The sequence below is a fragment of the Populus nigra genome, chromosome 15, assembly GCF_951802175.1.
Source record: "Populus nigra chromosome 15, ddPopNigr1.1, whole genome shotgun sequence".
Classification (NCBI taxonomy): Eukaryota; Viridiplantae; Streptophyta; class Magnoliopsida; order Malpighiales; family Salicaceae; genus Populus; species Populus nigra.
The window spans coordinates 13,917,238-13,933,943 of NC_084866.1; the positions used below are offsets into that span (position 1 = coordinate 13,917,238).

The 16,706-nt window shown below is 33.4% G+C and overlaps 3 protein-coding genes across 4 annotated transcripts; 2 read left to right on the top strand and 1 right to left on the bottom strand.

Annotated features, from left to right (window-relative positions):
* The first annotated feature begins 385 nt into the window (after nucleotides 1–385).
* Nucleotides 386–3,811, top strand: LOC133674061 (auxin efflux carrier component 2). Its single transcript, XM_062095020.1, has 6 exons — nucleotides 386–1,805; nucleotides 1,984–2,260; nucleotides 2,369–2,454; nucleotides 2,545–2,702; nucleotides 3,076–3,152; nucleotides 3,322–3,811. The coding sequence occupies exons 1-6, from the start codon at nucleotides 566–568 to the stop codon at nucleotides 3,386–3,388; spliced, it is 1,905 nt and encodes a 634-aa protein (XP_061951004.1). The 5' UTR covers nucleotides 386–565; the 3' UTR covers nucleotides 3,389–3,811.
* Nucleotides 3,812–6,409: 2,598 nt separating this feature from the next.
* Nucleotides 6,410–13,564, bottom strand: LOC133674083 (nucleotide-sugar uncharacterized transporter 1-like). 2 transcript variants are annotated; one of them, XM_062095058.1, is made up of 8 exons: nucleotides 13,198–13,564; nucleotides 12,406–12,557; nucleotides 12,085–12,290; nucleotides 11,908–12,001; nucleotides 10,929–11,095; nucleotides 10,649–10,819; nucleotides 6,816–7,339; nucleotides 6,410–6,698 (listed from the first exon to the last, which is right to left on the bottom strand). In XM_062095058.1, the coding sequence occupies exons 1-7, from the start codon at nucleotides 13,286–13,288 to the stop codon at nucleotides 7,066–7,068; spliced, it is 1,155 nt and encodes a 384-aa protein (XP_061951042.1). In that variant the 5' UTR covers nucleotides 13,289–13,564; the 3' UTR covers nucleotides 6,410–6,698; nucleotides 6,816–7,065. The 2 variants fall into 2 exon arrangements, with proteins under 2 accessions (XP_061951042.1, XP_061951041.1); XM_062095057.1 differs by having other exon boundaries at nucleotides 6,798–7,339.
* Nucleotides 13,565–15,717: 2,153 nt separating this feature from the next.
* On the top strand, nucleotides 15,718–16,492 carry LOC133673755 (uncharacterized). The gene has a single exon (XM_062094644.1). It carries the CDS (start codon nucleotides 15,762–15,764, stop codon nucleotides 16,290–16,292), a length of 531 nt encoding a protein of 176 aa, XP_061950628.1. The 5' UTR covers nucleotides 15,718–15,761; the 3' UTR covers nucleotides 16,293–16,492.
* Nucleotides 16,493–16,706: the final 214 nt, after the last annotated feature.

Sequence of the window (16,706 nt, forward strand, 5' to 3'; positions counted from 1 at the left end):
GCCTGTCGGTCGAGTACTTGCTTAATTCATGACTTGTAAAATAAAAAATAAAAAAAAACTTAATTAAACTAATTAAAAATTAAAATTGATTTAATTTTCTCCAGTCTCAATCAAATAAAATCTAATTATTAATTTATTAATATTTTATTAAAATAATAATATTTTTTTTATTGGCCTCCCAACTCATGACATATATGATTGTTGTACTGTGAAAATCCTAAATTGAATTTTAAAATTATAAATTATATATTATGATATCTAACTAAACTTTTTTTTTTAAAAAAAAGGGGGAAAACCATCTTTACTATTCCATTCCTTTTCTTTTCAACCAAAATAAATAAAAATTAAAAAAAACCAAGACACAATTTATAAACATGGCAGACAACCATTTAACTCTTCCCCTTTGGTCTCCTCATTGAGAAGAGAAACAAGCTTCCCGAGCTTCTTCACTCATGTTTCCTTCTTTCCCAGTTTGAAAACTAGAACACCCCATAACCATCCTTCTTTTCTCTCACAGCTCCCCTCTTTCAGGCTCGTACAACTTCTCCGCTTCTCTGCATTAACAATGATCACTGGCAAGGACATTTATGATGTTCTAGCAGCAATTGTGCCTCTATATGTTGCTATGATTTTAGCCTATGGCTCAGTCCGATGGTGGAAAATCTTTACACCTGATCAATGCTCAGGCATTAACCGTTTTGTAGCAGTCTTTGCAGTTCCTTTATTGTCTTTCCATTTCATATCATCCAATGATCCTTATGCTATGAACTATAGGTTCATTGCTGCTGATACTCTTCAAAAAGTTGTTATTCTTGGGGCTCTTTTTATTTGGCAAGCCTTTAGCAAACGTGGGAATCTTGAATGGATGATCACTCTCTTCTCTCTTTCTACTCTCCCAAATACTCTTGTCATGGGAATCCCTCTTTTGAAAGCCATGTATGGAGACTTCTCAGGGAATCTTATGGTTCAAATTGTGGTTTTGCAAAGTGTAATTTGGTATACTCTTATGCTCTTCTTGTTTGAATATAGAGGAGCTACGCTACTAATCTCCGAGCAATTCCCTGAAACGGCTGGGTCTATTACATCATTCAGAGTTGACTCTGATGTTGTTTCGCTCAACGGACGGGAACCATTACAGGCTGATGCTGAGATTGGAGATGATGGTAAGCTACATGTGGTTGTGAAAAGATCAAATGCATCATCGATAGTGTCTTCCTTTAACAAGTCTCATGGACTAAACTCAATAACTTCAATGACTCCGAGAGCTTCGAATCTTACTGGTGTGGAGATCTACTCGGTTCAATCTTCTCGAGAGCCAACACCGAGAGCTTCAAGCTTTAATCAAACAGATTTTTATGCCATGTTTGCTAGCAAGGCCGCAAGTCCGAAACATGGATACACAAATAGTTTCCAAGGAGGGATTGGTGATGTCTACTCTTTGCAATCTTCGAAAGGAGCAACACCAAGAACTTCAAATTATGATGAGGAGATGTTGAAGTTAGGGAAGAAAAAAGGAAGAACAAATATGAGTGGTGAATTGTTTAATGGTGGCAGTTTAGTTTCTTCTTATCCACCTCCAAATCCAATGTTTTCAGGGTCTACAAGTGGTGGACCAAAGAAGAAGGAAAGTGGTTCTGGTAGTGCAATGCCTAACAAGGAGCTTCATATGTTTGTTTGGAGCTCGAGTGCATCTCCGGTTTCAGAAGGGAACCTGAGGCATGCAGTTAATAGAGCTGCCTCCACTGATTTCGGGGTCACTGACCCTTCTAAAGCTGCTTTTCAACCTGAATCCGCTGCTTCAAAAGGTGAGAAACCTTCATTTCCCCCTCCTGCCACCTTATTTTTCTCCTTGTTATTGCATGGAAACAAATGACAGACATGTTTAATTTGTTTGCATTCTGATGGTTAACCTCCTCTATTTTACCTATTCTGTTTAGTCTAGCAATACATTACAACTATACTTTTTGCTTAATGCTGATGCAGCAATGAACCAATTAATTGAAAACATGAGCCCTTCTGGGAAATGGAGTGGAGAAAAGGAACATGATGTAGAAGATGGGTGCAAGTTTCCTCAAAATGTGTCTCCCTTCACTTGCCAAAAGAAGATGGATATGGCAGCAGATGGCTCAAAAAAACACCAAATGCCTCCTGCAAGTGTCATGACTAGACTCATCCTTATCATGGTCTGGAGGAAGTTGATAAGAAACCCTAATACTTACTCAAGCCTTTTGGGTGTTATATGGTCTCTCGTATCATACAGGTACTAAAAACCTTACACCATCTTTTCCTTTACCATTTCCACTCTCTAAATCACCTATATATTTATACAAATAAAATCTGATGGAGCTAGCCTTAAATTTATCTTCAGGTGGAACATCAAGATGCCGTCGATAGTTAGTGGATCTATAGCAATATTATCTGATGCAGGTCTAGGAATGGCTATGTTCAGTCTAGGTACTTATCTTTCATATATATATGATTTGAAACAATTTAATTTTTTTTTTGGTCTAAAAATGCATCAAACATTGATTCTTGCTTAAACAGGATTGTTCATGGCTCTACAACCAAAGATTATAGCCTGTGGAAAATCAGTGGCAACTTTTGCAATGGCAGTGAGGTTCTTGACAGGCCCTGCTGTGATTGCTGCAACCTCTATTGCCATTGGCATTCGTGGTGTTCTTTTACATGTTGCAATTGTTCAGGTTGGACCTTCTGAATGTCAAAATTAAACCCTAATCTCAATATTGTTTTATTTTCTAATTGATGTGATCCAATGAAGCTTTGTGCATCTTTCTAGGTAGCTTCATTTACAATTATTTTTATAAGAAATCATGGCCAAAACATGCCAAGAAAAAAAAATATTTCTCAAACTTCCTTTCATTTCCTCAATCATTTATTAAAAAAAGATTATTTGTTCATTATCTGTTCTTTGCATTATCTTCATTATTTTGCTTTCAATTACATAATGCTCAATTCTTTGCAAAAGGTGATCACTTGTCTTCTTTATTGACTGGTTTTGCAATCTCTTACTAAATCAATAAATTTAAGCAATTAACATTGATTACCTGTTCACAGGCAGCTCTTCCCCAAGGTATAGTCCCTTTTGTATTTGCCAAGGAGTACAACGTCCATCCGGACATACTTAGCACAGCGTAAGTAATTTATTTACATCACAAGAAAGCCCTATCTATACATATATATCAACCATTACTGTGTGAAGAAGGTGATCCCATTTTTATAGAAAAATCTTAATAATCAGAAATTAATGGACTATGTGGAATAATCTTACATTGCAATAATTTTATTTTTATTTGTTTGCAGGGTTATTTTTGGGATGTTGATTGCCTTGCCCATTACAGTACTCTATTATGTGCTTCTTGGCGTCTGACTTCATGGAAAACAAGGCAAGGAAAAGAGTATACTACTGTAAATCCAAGTCAGGCTAAGGTGGATGGATGATATAAAAATTGCTAGATTTTTTGTGTGCCATTGGAGCAAGACATAAACACCGTGTCATCGTCTGCATGTGATCTGTGGGTTTAATATACCTTTTGCTCATGTCTTTACTTTGTTCAATGTTACTGTTATTTGTTTAATTTTGCTACATTATCAGGTTAGTTAGGTAGAAAGCAATATACTAGGGCTTAGGATGCAAGAAAAGGAGGGTTAATTATTATGTACTTGGGAGCTTATTACACTGACATCAATGTAGCTCTTTGACTTTGTAGTCAGTTTACGTTGCTTGATTCATGAATTGTTGTGCTGGTAATATTTATTTAAGGTGTTGGGAAAGATCCACACTTCTTCTGAAGCTTTGAAAATTGACATTTAGCCTGTTCCCTTCCACACGTATTATTGTAATTTATTTTAGTTAGAAATATTGGAGGAGAAGAGCAAGAAAACTTCATTCATAATTATGCATTCAAGGGCCAATAAACCAAAAAAATAAAATCAATAAATTAATTAATTTGCTTGTAATTATCAGTAATTACTTAATAGGAGAGATGTGTATATATATAAAGAAACATCCGGTCCCATTAAAAAATTAATAAGAATATTTTAACATGTATAAAAATTATTCTTTTTAATTCCTTCTCTCCCTTCTCTCCTGTTTGTCTCTCTTTCTTGTATCTATCTCTAAATAAATATAATTATATAGCTATCATCATCTCTAGATTGCTAGAGTTTTAAATTAAATGCAGGAATCTACAGATGATGTACAATGAATTCAGTATCATTTGATTATTAATTAGAGATGGATCCAGTTACAAGAGAACAACTTTTGTGAATAATACTAGTTCATATGTGCATGCATGGGTGGAAGAAAATGAGGCAAAAGCCACGAATTGAAAGTTTATTAGTTATTTCTTATGAGTTTTGATATATATATATATATATATAGACCATACCCTTTTGCTAAAAAATAACTATATTTCAATGTAAATCTATAGATTTTATACACACACAAGCACACCTTGTCAGACCTCAAATGTTCCTAGGGTCTCGAAGATCCAGCAAAAATCCTAGAGATATCACTTGACTTACCCCAAAATATAGGCTACATGAGAGGGAACAAATGAGGGTAGTGTTAAAGCACCTATTCCATAGAATAATTACAAAAATATAAAAATTAAGAATAGATCATCCATTACAAGACTTAATTTTTCTGGATGGAAACCTGGACTCAGTCATCTAATTCAATAATGAAAAGACTGGCTAACTATATATGATGATGATGATGATGATGATGATGATGATGATGATGATGATTTAATATTCCAAAACCCTATCCATTTTTAAATGCCGTATTGCTTGTTGGGATCTGGTGACTTTGAGGAGGCATGTTATATCTAAAGAGAGTAAGAAATACAGTACTTGAGGCATGTGATTCACTGATCGTCAAATCAAAATGAGACTGGCAGACTGCTCTCTTTCAGTATCATTTGTCCTAACTGCAAGTTTTTTGTAAGGTTATGGTGTTCAAAGACAAAGTTTGGCTGTCTAGTCTGGTTTTCAAGACAGATCTTATTATCATATTTTGACAACGTAAATGCTTGCTTCACCATCCATTTGTCTTGAACTTTCCACCTATTAAATTTACAAGTAAATGGCCTTTTGGCTAGCAGTATATTCCACATCCATTAAAATAATTCGATTAAAAAGATTATATGCAAAGTAACCAATAATATAAATCTATTTTATTTTATATTTTTTGAAATTAATTCAACCACAACAATTGAGTATTTAAGATTGTGTTCGTGGTTTTTGTTTTTGAGTTTTTAAAAAATATATTTTGTTTTAAAAAACATTAAGTTAATGATATTTTTTAGTGTTTTTCAATGATTTTAATATTTTTTTTAAACAAAAAATATCATGCATTACAATACCAATAATATAATGCATAGCAAATACAGACATGGTATTAATTAGTTATGTATCATTCATACAAACTTATTGAAACAAATACATAATTAAACAGTACTTGTATCAACCTTCAAGCATGACATGAGAACTCATCAAGTTATAACCAGATAAGGATTAGATCAAAACTATGCATGTGTTAAGGTTCCTTAGTATCACATCAAATTGATAAAGTTGATGAGGAAAGAAAGCTTGCAAATACAATGTAGTTGTTATGTAAGTTCTATTTTTCTGTAATAATCTCACGTGGGAAGCCAAAAGAGTTGTCTTGTTTTTGGAGTTCAAACCCTGCATTGCACATGCACTTCTCTATAAAATCCTGCCATCTCTTGAGACAAACTCTTGAATAAACAACAAGAGTTGAAGAATTCTTGTAAACCCATGAGCCGACACCATGGATCCAGTGACAGCAAGAACTCTATCCCATGTGGGGACTTTTCAATCTCGTTCAGTTTATGTGGGTTTCTTTATGTTTGTTTGTGAATCAATCTAAGAGTAGTTAATTTGATTTCTTATTAATTTTCTCAGCTACAACTTCCGAGGTTCCTCGCATACATTATCTTGATTAATTTCCTAATTCAACTCCTTAAAATCAAAGATTGGTCTAGCTAGTTCAAGCATATATTTAAAGCTTACATTACATGAATTATAGGTCAAATGATTCCATTTAACGGTTTTATATCTTGACAATCAATGTTTGCATCTCCTTGATAATCAATGTTCTATTTTCAGATTAAGTTTTTTTATATGATGACGATGATTAAGTTCATTCTTATGATATTATGATAACATATTTACATTATATTTGATTAGTATTTCGAGAGAGAAAAATACATAAGATAAAAATATAGTTAATTAGAGATGAAAATAAGAACATAAAACAAATATATTTTTTTAAAAAAAAACCTTTGCAATGAATTTGTATCCTTATTTAAAATGAATTTTTATCATTTCAAAACATGAATTATATAAATAGATATTTCCTCAATCATCACAAATATTCATATTTTCTATCTCAGAATTTTAATTAAATACTATCTTAGAGTTGCTTTCAGTTGTCCATCAAATGGCAAGCTGTCATTTCCACATACAGAAATCAAGACCAAGAAGATTTGTAAATGAAAAGGTATCTGTTCAAGCTAGTCAACTCTAGCTTGGAAACCCACATTCAATGGCTTAGTATTGTATTGTCTCTCGAGTTGCTTCCAAATCTTCACATACAGATAACTTGATGCAGAAAAAGAAAGCCTTAACGGTTTAAACTTGTGCTAGAAAAGCTGTCAAAAAAACAAGAACCATCAAATGGCTGGATCAGATAATAGAAACAAAAAACAAATCAAAATAATCAAATCATGACATTTGTGTAATGTACTAACCAACTAATTTATACATACAAAGTTGGTCCATTGTTACGAGCAGCAAAGCATCAGCAGCATCTACACAAGCCCTTCAGATTGTTTGATTCAAATTTATGGTCAGCTGACTAATCTACAAGTCCTCTTGGGAAACTTAAATAGAGAGCACCACGATCCATTAAATTAGCAAATTCTAACCCAGAAACAAATGCAGATGAAGCAACACCTAGGGTTAATGAAAAAATCTGTTGTCACATGTTAGCCGATAAGCCATTGTCACAGAGATGAGTTACACAGATTCCCCCCCATAGCCATCATGGCTATCTACATTTTCTTTACTCGATCTGGATTGTGTGGAAGACTTTCCAGGAGATAATTTTCCTGTTTGTGGTTTTGGGTTGCATATATTGAGGTATGTGTAACAAGACATGCCTACAATAGCCGTCAATGCCCCGCATATACTGGTCGCTCCTGGATTGGAGCCAAAGATGTAGTAATTTCCAAGAAGCACAACACATGTTTTGAATTGACCAAGAACAACATGAGAAATAGCAGATGTCGCCCTGAAAAGTAAATGAGATGAAATGAATGAGAACCAAACAGCTAACTCAACATACATTCAAATTACTAATCATAACTTCATCTTAAGATTAAAATAATATTAGTTTAAAGACAGCTGCAGCGTTCCATGGTTCAAGTTAGTTCTAGTCTCATCTTTTATGAACAAGGATACAGTAAGCTTAACAAAGCACACAACAATATGAAAACACTAGCAATTAGCATAAAAAAAGTGGTTTGATTGTTCTTTAGGTGGGCAGCTTAAGGGTTGAAAAGGGAGAGTTGGGATTTTATAGGGAGGTTTTCAGGGATAATTGTTAAAGAGTGCTTTAAAGATTTTCAAGAGGAAAAAGTTGTCTTTCTTGTTTTTTTTTTCTCTCTTCCTAAAATAGTCAACTTATAACCTACTCTCGTTCTCTTTTACTTGCACCTTACAGTTGGGACCCCTTGCATTGTTTACTTTTTTCGTGATAGAAATCAGTTCACTGTCAACCTTGCTCTCATTGGACCCACTAATGATCTAAATTCTCAAGCAGGTAACATTATTTTTAAGACCACCTATTTTGACATCCTTAATGAGAGCTCTCATTAACTTTTAATCATTAAAGCTCCGATATCATGTCAAAAAACCATCTCAACCTAAAAGCTTAACCGGTTAGAACAAGCGTGAAAATAATTTTATATTACTCTCTAACACCTCATAGCTAACAAACCCTTAGCTATAGAATTTATAAAATGTGAGTTAATCGATACAAATATAAACAGAAATATAACATATTTTCTCTCAGCTTAAAGACAATTCACAGTGTAGAGATATTCTTGTTTCCTTGGTTGTAGTCAAGCAGTAGATATTTGGTCAGAATTCAGAAGTGGTCATGAGCTGCTTTTGGGGAAGATGATTCTTTGAAATCCAAGGTCAATAAGAGCATACACATAATTTTAGCCTGTTAATCCTACTAATAGAAGTGGCCGGTCCATGAATTTCACAGATTTAACAAGCTTTAAAAAATTAATCATGAATTATCCAATGATGTGAAGGGGTGGGTTAGGAATTTTATTAACTCACTATAAGAGTGCATATTTCATAGAATTTGTCTGTGTTTTGAGATTCACCTCACCTATTCTTACGATTAAATAAATGCTGCCCCTAGCTTTTCAGTTTTTGTGTCTTTATTCAATCCTTCCATTAGATTCTGAAGGCACAACAATGTAACTATTATCACATGGTACTCTTCTCTTCAACAAAATTGAAGAAAAAGGAAAAGGCTTCTAGTGTCAAAGGAGAAATTTAGCCCTCATCAACTCTTTTGAAAAACACAAAACACATTAACCATTCTGCAAACTACCAACAATGATGTGATGCTTATAATACCATTCCAAGATCAATGGCTTCCCAACCCAAATGCGTAATCATAACCAATGAGCCAAAGCATTTAATGGTCTGCTAAAATTTTAAAGTTATATGCTCTCACTATAATACCAAGGCGTAAGTTAGGACACAGAGACTAACAACTCGATTAGAATTAGAACAGAGCTTAACCAACTGGTCCAGCACCCATTTACAGACTAGGAAGAGGTTTAGAACTGGTCATATGGATCCTTTTCCTATATTCTATTATGTTGTATTGTTTTTGGTTTATTCCTTCCGTTCTTCACTCCTATTACTTGAATGGGATAACACATGATCACCTACATATCCATAGGTCTAAATTGGAAGTGGCAACCCATTTTAGATACCTTCCCTTTGTTACCTAAATAGGTACCACCTAACTCTTCATGCATGTATTCATTAATTATGTAGTCATTTATTGTTTCAAAGCATGTCCTAACATTCGCGTCTCAGCTATAATTTCTTTTTCTTTATTAAGATACTGCTTCTCAACCAACCAAATCTAGCCACATAAAGCACATCCTCTTGGATTTTGTTAAATTTCAACTCAAGGTATACCTGGAAGATTTCTTGGCACAAGCCATTCCTTGCAATAAGAAACCTTTCTCTGGTAACCAAGAATTGTATTTCACAAATCAAAATCGCCATCTTATTTCTCACTTATCTTTGTCATCATTAGCCCACTTTTTAAGCGCATTAGCAAGTCAAGTTCATATTCAATCCCATGATGGCACAACCACAAGCAGATTTTGCTTTACTTTCACACAGGTTTCGCACCAGACAATAGGTTGTGAGAACAATCAAGAGCTAATCTCATTCAAATTCCTCATCTGACTTGTATTTCTCAAATCTTCAATAGGTATTCCATTCTGTGCACTCTCAGGAAGTCATAATGACATCATATAACCTAACAATCACATGTTCTAGCATCATAGGCTTGGCCCTTTCGATATTATCTACCTGAATTTTAAAGAACTGCAATTTCATTAATGAAATAAGCATTCTCTTATCCAAAGAAAAGAGAATTTGTTTTAATATACATGCATGCTAAGCATGTGAGTTGTGTTATGGTCATATACAACAAGGGGTGTTATGTTGAGGCATTTACTATTAAGAGTCAGGACTAACCAAAAAATCATTAAGCATGTGAAAGTGCCAGAGACACAATCCTTCAAGTGATGTAAAAGGACCACGTCAACATGAAGTTTTCTAAATTTGAGACACTGCTTCCAGGATTTCTACTAGAATCTTCTACACTTTTTCTCCTCTATCCCAACCCCTCCCCCTTCCCATTTTTGGTCTTATATGTACCCACCGAAAACATGATACTCCTTATTTTATCTTTCATCACAAGAAATTACAGAACACCATCTCATAAAAAGCACTTAGCATATGTTTTTTGGTCAAATGCATCAGCCGATGTACAGTTATCAAAATATTTGATGTCTAAAACCTTAGAAAATAATGTTATACCAATCAGCAAAGCATTTTGATAACATTTTGGACAAATTAAAATAAAAAAATCCTTATTCTTTAATTTAGTAGTTCTGGTGCAATTATTATAATTTTTCATATCTAATTATACACAATGTCTTATTATTATTTTTTTCTACCATAGTAAATTTACCAGTGCAAATTCTATAATACTGTAAACAAAGGAAGTTGTATATTAAAATGAGAAACCTTCTCTGGACCAACTTGATTTTAGAACATTTCAATAATGATATAGAATGAATATGATCTTTGTTCCTTACGAGTCATTTTAGATCTTGATGTCCTAAATTGACTAACCTCCTCATATCCTATAACTAGAAATAACAGGTGATGTGCAGCAATTGAGAGGTTGAAAATACATCATTGGAAACCATGAACAAAACAGGCTGAGTTCTGTAATAGTTAAAAAGAATGAAGATAGCTCACTCACCCAAGTGCCAAAGCACCAGACCACTGAAGCAAAAAGCCAAGAAGAGCTGACATGAGAATCAGTGCTGTGTTTCTGAAGTTCCAATCATACGAGAAGACACCTGGGGGGTCTAAGAAAGGAATCAATGAAGCCAGGAAAAACAATGTAATTGGTGTAGTCTTCCACGTTAACCTGCTCATCGATTTCTTTCACAAGTCAAGTAAGATGTGAAAGCTATTTGGTGGTAGAAAAATGAAAATAAGGAATGTTACCAGGCAAATTTTTAGATAAGGTAACTTACGCCAAGGCTGTCCAGTTATCCTGCTGTTGCAGAGTGGACCAGAGAATCTTGTTGACTCCACTAGGAATTATCCAAGCTAGTGCTACACAAGCACCAAAGAGACTGAATTGCAAATCAGTTACTGTAGCCACGGCAACACCAATAGACACAACTGTAAGTGCAACCACCTGAAAGATTTCATATAAGAACCCAGGGCCAGTGTCAACTAAAGTTATATGCAGAAATTAGTCATTCTACACGCACATCAGGTCCCACTTGATAAAAATGCCATGTGCAAGGAAACTTCCAGAATCAACTTACAAAAACATTTATAGGCACTGAAAACTTTTGTATTTGGCTCAATAAATGATGTTGCGTGACATGAAAAAATAAACAAAATAAGTAATCAACACTTCAAGTCTTTTTCCTCCTAGAGGATGCAAGTGTAGTCCTTCAATGGGTATTTTAGAAGTAATGGAATGGGTATAAAGATCAATTCATGTCCAAATATGTTGTTTGAGGTTCCACGTCTCAAAATACAGAGCTTAAGTGGAAGATTTTTACAAGAGGAAAACACAACTTTCAGCATTCACTCTTCCAATCCCTTCCATTCAAATCAGCTATTAAAGTAGATTTCAGTCTCATAAAGGTAACAATGATATATGACCAAAGAATTTATGAGTGAGTCCACTTTCGAGGCCCAAGATACATATACAAAATTAATGCTCATTGATAAACCCTTGTCCTGAATACAGTGAAACTCAAAATGCTATCCATATAGAAGTCCAGGTTCATACTTTACCAGACACTTAGTGTGCAGATCAAAATTATAAAACACCTAGTTCTCACATGAATGGCCTTTCTCACATGAATCAATCAGTTGAAAATGAAAAGAAAAATAGCAATGCCTTCTAATTCAGACTGTTCTGTCATCACAACAAAGTAGAAAGCTTATTTTCATATGGAAGTGCACCATAGACATACATGAGCCAAAACTTACCTTGGAAAAAGAAACTCTCTTTTTAAACCATATAAATTCTGCTAAAACAATCGAGGGTGTAACAGAAATCTTAGCCATCTGATAGAATCCAACACTGCAACAAAACATGAAACATATCAAACACAAAACTTTGAACAGGACAACAAAGTTGTGGAAAATAGGAAATGAATATCTAACCTATTGTATTTCAGGCTAACATTAGCTAGGCCAGTAGAGAGAGACATAACAAAGCCAAGAGTGAATAGAGATAAACAAGAAGATTTTGATGGAGGAGATGCAGGAAGCACAGAAAAAGCTTTTATAATGGCCATCAGTGCCCAGCTTAGTGCATAGTGAATAAAACTAAGACATATAGGAAAATGGAAGCCAACTCCTTGAAGCACCTGCCATAAAAAAAAAAGAGGCAAATCAAATAAACTCAAAGAAACCGCAACTTGAAGCAATAACAAAAGCAGTTAAAACTAGATAATATGCATTTACAAAGGTTAGAAGTCAAACCCATTTGTTCATGAAAATAATACCAATAGCAACCAGAAAATTGAACGTAAGAGCAATGACAGGGCCACATAATTGTTGTTCGTGTCGCTTTGCGCTTTCAGATGAGCGAAATCTGCTAAATAAAGAAGACCGAAATTCTTCTAAAGCTCTTCCTGCATTGATAAGTACACAAATAAAAATGCAGGTCAATCAGCCGCATCAAAGAAGACAAGCAATTGAAAAAAAGCCTCCACGGTTTACACAGAAAGCCACTAGCCAATGAGCAAAGCAATCACCTCTTGTTAACAAGATAACAAACTAACTAGCATGAGTTGAGTAGAATAATGGTTTGATTAATCCCTCTCAATAACAAAGAAAAAAAATCAATAATATTTAAAGTTGCCAGTGAAAGGCAAATATGTAATGAGAAAAATCCCATTTTTGAGCAACTGGGCAGCCAACTCTCCCTTCATTCAACGGCAAAAAAAATTGCTTATCTTTCTGAAATTAATTAAATAAAAAACAAAAGTAACCACTACTTTATCAGAGTTAAAGAGCTATAACCCATAAGAGAGAACCCAAGAAAAACCAACCTGGTACTCCAAAAGGCAACAATTGCAGCAACAAAATAAAGTAAAATTTACATCCAAACAAAGAAAAGACTAGAGAATTCTAGCTAGACTGTTACTGACGCAAGCTAGACTGATAAACCTAGTGACACGCAGCAATGCAGATGAAAGAAAGAACTAAACTTTGAGAAATTTAAACAAGATAAAGAAATGGGGTCTCAAGAAATTCTTCAAAAAAGCTTACCTCTTTCACCAGCATCACTGTCTTTCCTCTTGAGTATCTTCCTCACATCTTTCCTCACCAAAAAATTCAAAACTTCACGACTATAGAGCATCTTTCTTTCTTCTTCCTTTGATTCTTTCTTTCACTAAGCACTAAACAGCTCAATTTCCTCAGTGTTTTCAGTCCAAATTGCTACCACTTCCTAGTACTCAATAAGACCTCAAAAAACAAAGAGCCCATTTTCTAGTTTTTGATAACTATGAAAGAGAAGCACCCTTGAACAAGCAACTCAAGTGCCAAAACATAAATTTTATTTTATTATTAACAAAAAATTAAAAGAAAAAAAAAAACAGAGATGGTGATTCTCCCTGAAAAACATATCACCTACAAACTCTAATTTATAATTTTATTAGCGAAATATTTACTTTATAATTTTACTTTTTAAATAAATTTTAAAATCAATCTATATAAATTAAAAAATAATAAAATTATTAAATATAGTATTTAATTTACTAAATTAAATACAAAAAAATAAAAATATTTTTTCTTAAAAACCTTCCACATCATTCTTTTTACGTTGAAAAAATTAGTCCTCCAATGAAATAATCAATACCATTTTTGTCATTATATATGTAATATCATTATAAATATACAATACTCTTCAAAATAAATATCATAAATTAATATAAAATACTAGTCTTTATCTATCTCTTCATATATAGAATCATTAAAATCTTCACCATATTCATTCTCGTAAATAAGTTATCTACCATGTTCATACCTCTAAAACTGATCCTCATAATTGGTAATAAATCTATGATTACTTTCTTTATGTTTCTTTGATTTTTTTTATACATCTTCATTAATTGATGAGATAATTCTTTAATTTGCTTTTATACCTTTATCACTACTAACTGATAAGTCAATTTTATAATTTATCTTTTCATGTCTTTTATCACTAGTTTTTAAATATATATTTCTTGAGATGGAAACATAACATCTCTTTCACGAGCATTACTTATTTCACGACCATCTTTTTTATCAATAGCTATTTAACAATACATAACAATTAACCACCATAAATCTTTTAGCTTCTATACCAATTAATGCAGACTGAAACTATATAAGAAAAGCAACAAAGCACAAGAACACAAAATTTTCAAAAGAAAGGATCACATAAAATTTACAATTTTTTTAATGAATATTTCTTTTGAAGTTGTTTATCTATAACTTTTTAAATAAACTCGAAAACAAGTTTAAACAAACTAGAAAACTTGAAAATAAAAGAAAAGCAATAAAAATTCTAAACAAATTAGAAAAAAATAAAAATAATCTTTCTTGAAAACCCTATGCATCAGTGATTGTGGGTTCCTAGCCAATATCAAGAACCCGTTTAAAAGGAGGTAGTCTCTCAATTCAGTTTTTCAATTAAACTTTGAAGGAGTTTTACAAGAGAAAGAGTTCATAGATTTGTTGAACGATGTTGAAATAATTTTTTTTTAGTATAAGAAGGTTTTGAAACATATATGAGTTAAACTAATTGTCATCATATTAAAAGGGTCAGGTTTTTATCTAATGGGAAATAGTTATAAAAAACATAAAAAAGATAAGGAAAATCAAGAATTAGCAATTAAGAAAAGATAAAAGAAGAAGATGAATGCATACTTTATTTCTTTTGGTTATGCACAAAAGGAATAAAGTAAATCTATTAACAATTATATTGATGAATTATTTCAATTATCAGTAAGGAATTATTTGGAAAAAATGGAAACACATTGCAACAATGTATTTAAGTGGGCTATAACAATCTACCTAGAACATGTTGTGCTTACAATCCTAGTAGATAATGTTGAAGGTATATTAAAAGGCTTTGATGGTGAGAAATAATAAATTACTAGAGTAGTTTCAAACAAGTTAATATAACAGAAGAGGACGTAACAAAAATATTAAAAGATTAGCTACTCAACAAATTCAACAGGTCACTGATAATGGTTTAAGCTCAATCTTTAAAATTCATTGTTATATACCTGTGACATCGAGTTACTAAATGTAGCAATTTAGAAAGTCATTTGGATAAGGATATGTTGATAAAGGAGCCTTTAAATAATATGGATGATCTTGGTTATGATGACTAGAATAATAGTGAAGATATTTTGCATAGATATAGAGATGTTATGAATGTGCCATTTTAGTCATGTAAAAAAATATATTAAAATATGATTTAGGTAGAAATTGATAACACTTTAATGTCTTAAATAATAATTTGTTTGTAAGTAATAATAAATTTACACTTAAATATATGTTTAAGTTTTTAATATAATAACAAATTAAAAAATTAACTTATTATATAAAAAGAAATTCACCTTTTAATATATTTGAGTCCAATTGCTCAATCCAATCCAATCCAACCATGCTCATTTTTATTGGTCATGGATCCATCAAGATCAGACTAGGTCAGTCCCTAACCAGTACTAGGATAACCCCAACCCCGACAACAAACCTCTTAAAACTCCAACACAAACAGAACTTCTCAAAACCTCGACAAAATCAAAAGATTCAACACTTCCATCATCAAACTCCACAAAATGGCTCCCAAACCCGAATCCCAAAACCTAACCTCCACCACCTCCGCCGCCGAACCATCGTCCCCCTCCTCCATAGATCCACTCTTCCACCTTCTCACCCTCCTCCCCTACTCAATCTTGCGCCCACCACGCCTCCGTCTCAAACTCCCCTCCTTCACCCTCCCTTCCTCCATGACAGTCTTCTCCTTAGTCCTCCTCACCTACTTCATGGTAGTTTCTGGCATCGTCTATGACGTAATCGTTGAACCACCTGGTATCGGGTCAACCCAAGACCCATATACCGGATCTGTCAAACCTGTGGTTTTCTTGCCTGGAAGAGTTAATGGGCAGTATATAATTGAAGGGCTCTCTTCTGGGTTCATGTTCATTGTTGGTGGCGTTGGCATTATTTTGATGGATCTTGCTCTTGAAAAGAATCGTGCCAAGAGTGTTAAGGTTTCTTATGCTACTGCTGGGATTTCCTCTGTTGTTATTGCTTATGTTATGAGTATGCTTTTTCTTCGGATTAAGATCCCAGGATATCTTCGTTGAGTTTTCGGGGTTTTTTTTTATGTATTTTGGAATGATACTTTGTTAAGCTAGTTCGAAATCACAATGTGGCTTGTCAAATGGGGTTAGTGTGGATTTTTATGATCTGGGTTACTCTCATTTGATCTTGTGGTGCTAGTTGGTTATGGAACTATAAGTATTTTTGTTAATAAAAGTCGCAAATTCTGACTGCTTGTTGATGATTTTGCTGAATTGAGGAAATGCTAGTGATTGTTATCTTTATTGTCTGTGATTCTGTGTTTCTTTATTAAATTCTGGCTTGTTATAAAATTGAGAACATTTTAATGATGAGATTGGGATGATATCAGAAGATTAGCGTTGTGTTTTTTGGATGATGACATTCCGGAATCGAGAAAGCATAGGTGAGTGTTGGTGTGTCCCTTTATTCTAACTTGA

Excerpts from the sequence above, each read along its gene's own strand:
- LOC133674083 (XM_062095058.1), bottom strand. The coding sequence starts at position 13,288 with ATGCTCTATAGTCGTGAAGTTTTGAATTTTTTGGTGAGGAAAGATGTG. Across the intron at positions 12,291-12,405 it reads TTATTTTCATGAACAAATGG|GTGCTTCAAGGAGTTGGCTT; the intron begins GTTTGACTTCTA and ends TTTTTATGGCAG. Across the intron at positions 7,340-10,648 it reads TCTGGTGCTTTGGCACTTGG|GGCGACATCTGCTATTTCTC; the intron begins GTGAGTGAGCTA and ends TTTACTTTTCAG.
- LOC133673755 (XM_062094644.1), top strand. The coding sequence starts at position 15,762 with ATGGCTCCCAAACCCGAATCCCAAAACCTAACCTCCACCACCTCCGCC.
- LOC133674061 (XM_062095020.1), top strand. The coding sequence starts at position 566 with ATGATCACTGGCAAGGACATTTATGATGTTCTAGCAGCAATTGTGCCT. Across the intron at positions 2,261-2,368 it reads TGGTCTCTCGTATCATACAG|GTGGAACATCAAGATGCCGT; the intron begins GTACTAAAAACC and ends ATTTATCTTCAG. Across the intron at positions 2,703-3,075 it reads TACATGTTGCAATTGTTCAG|GCAGCTCTTCCCCAAGGTAT; the intron begins GTTGGACCTTCT and ends ACCTGTTCACAG.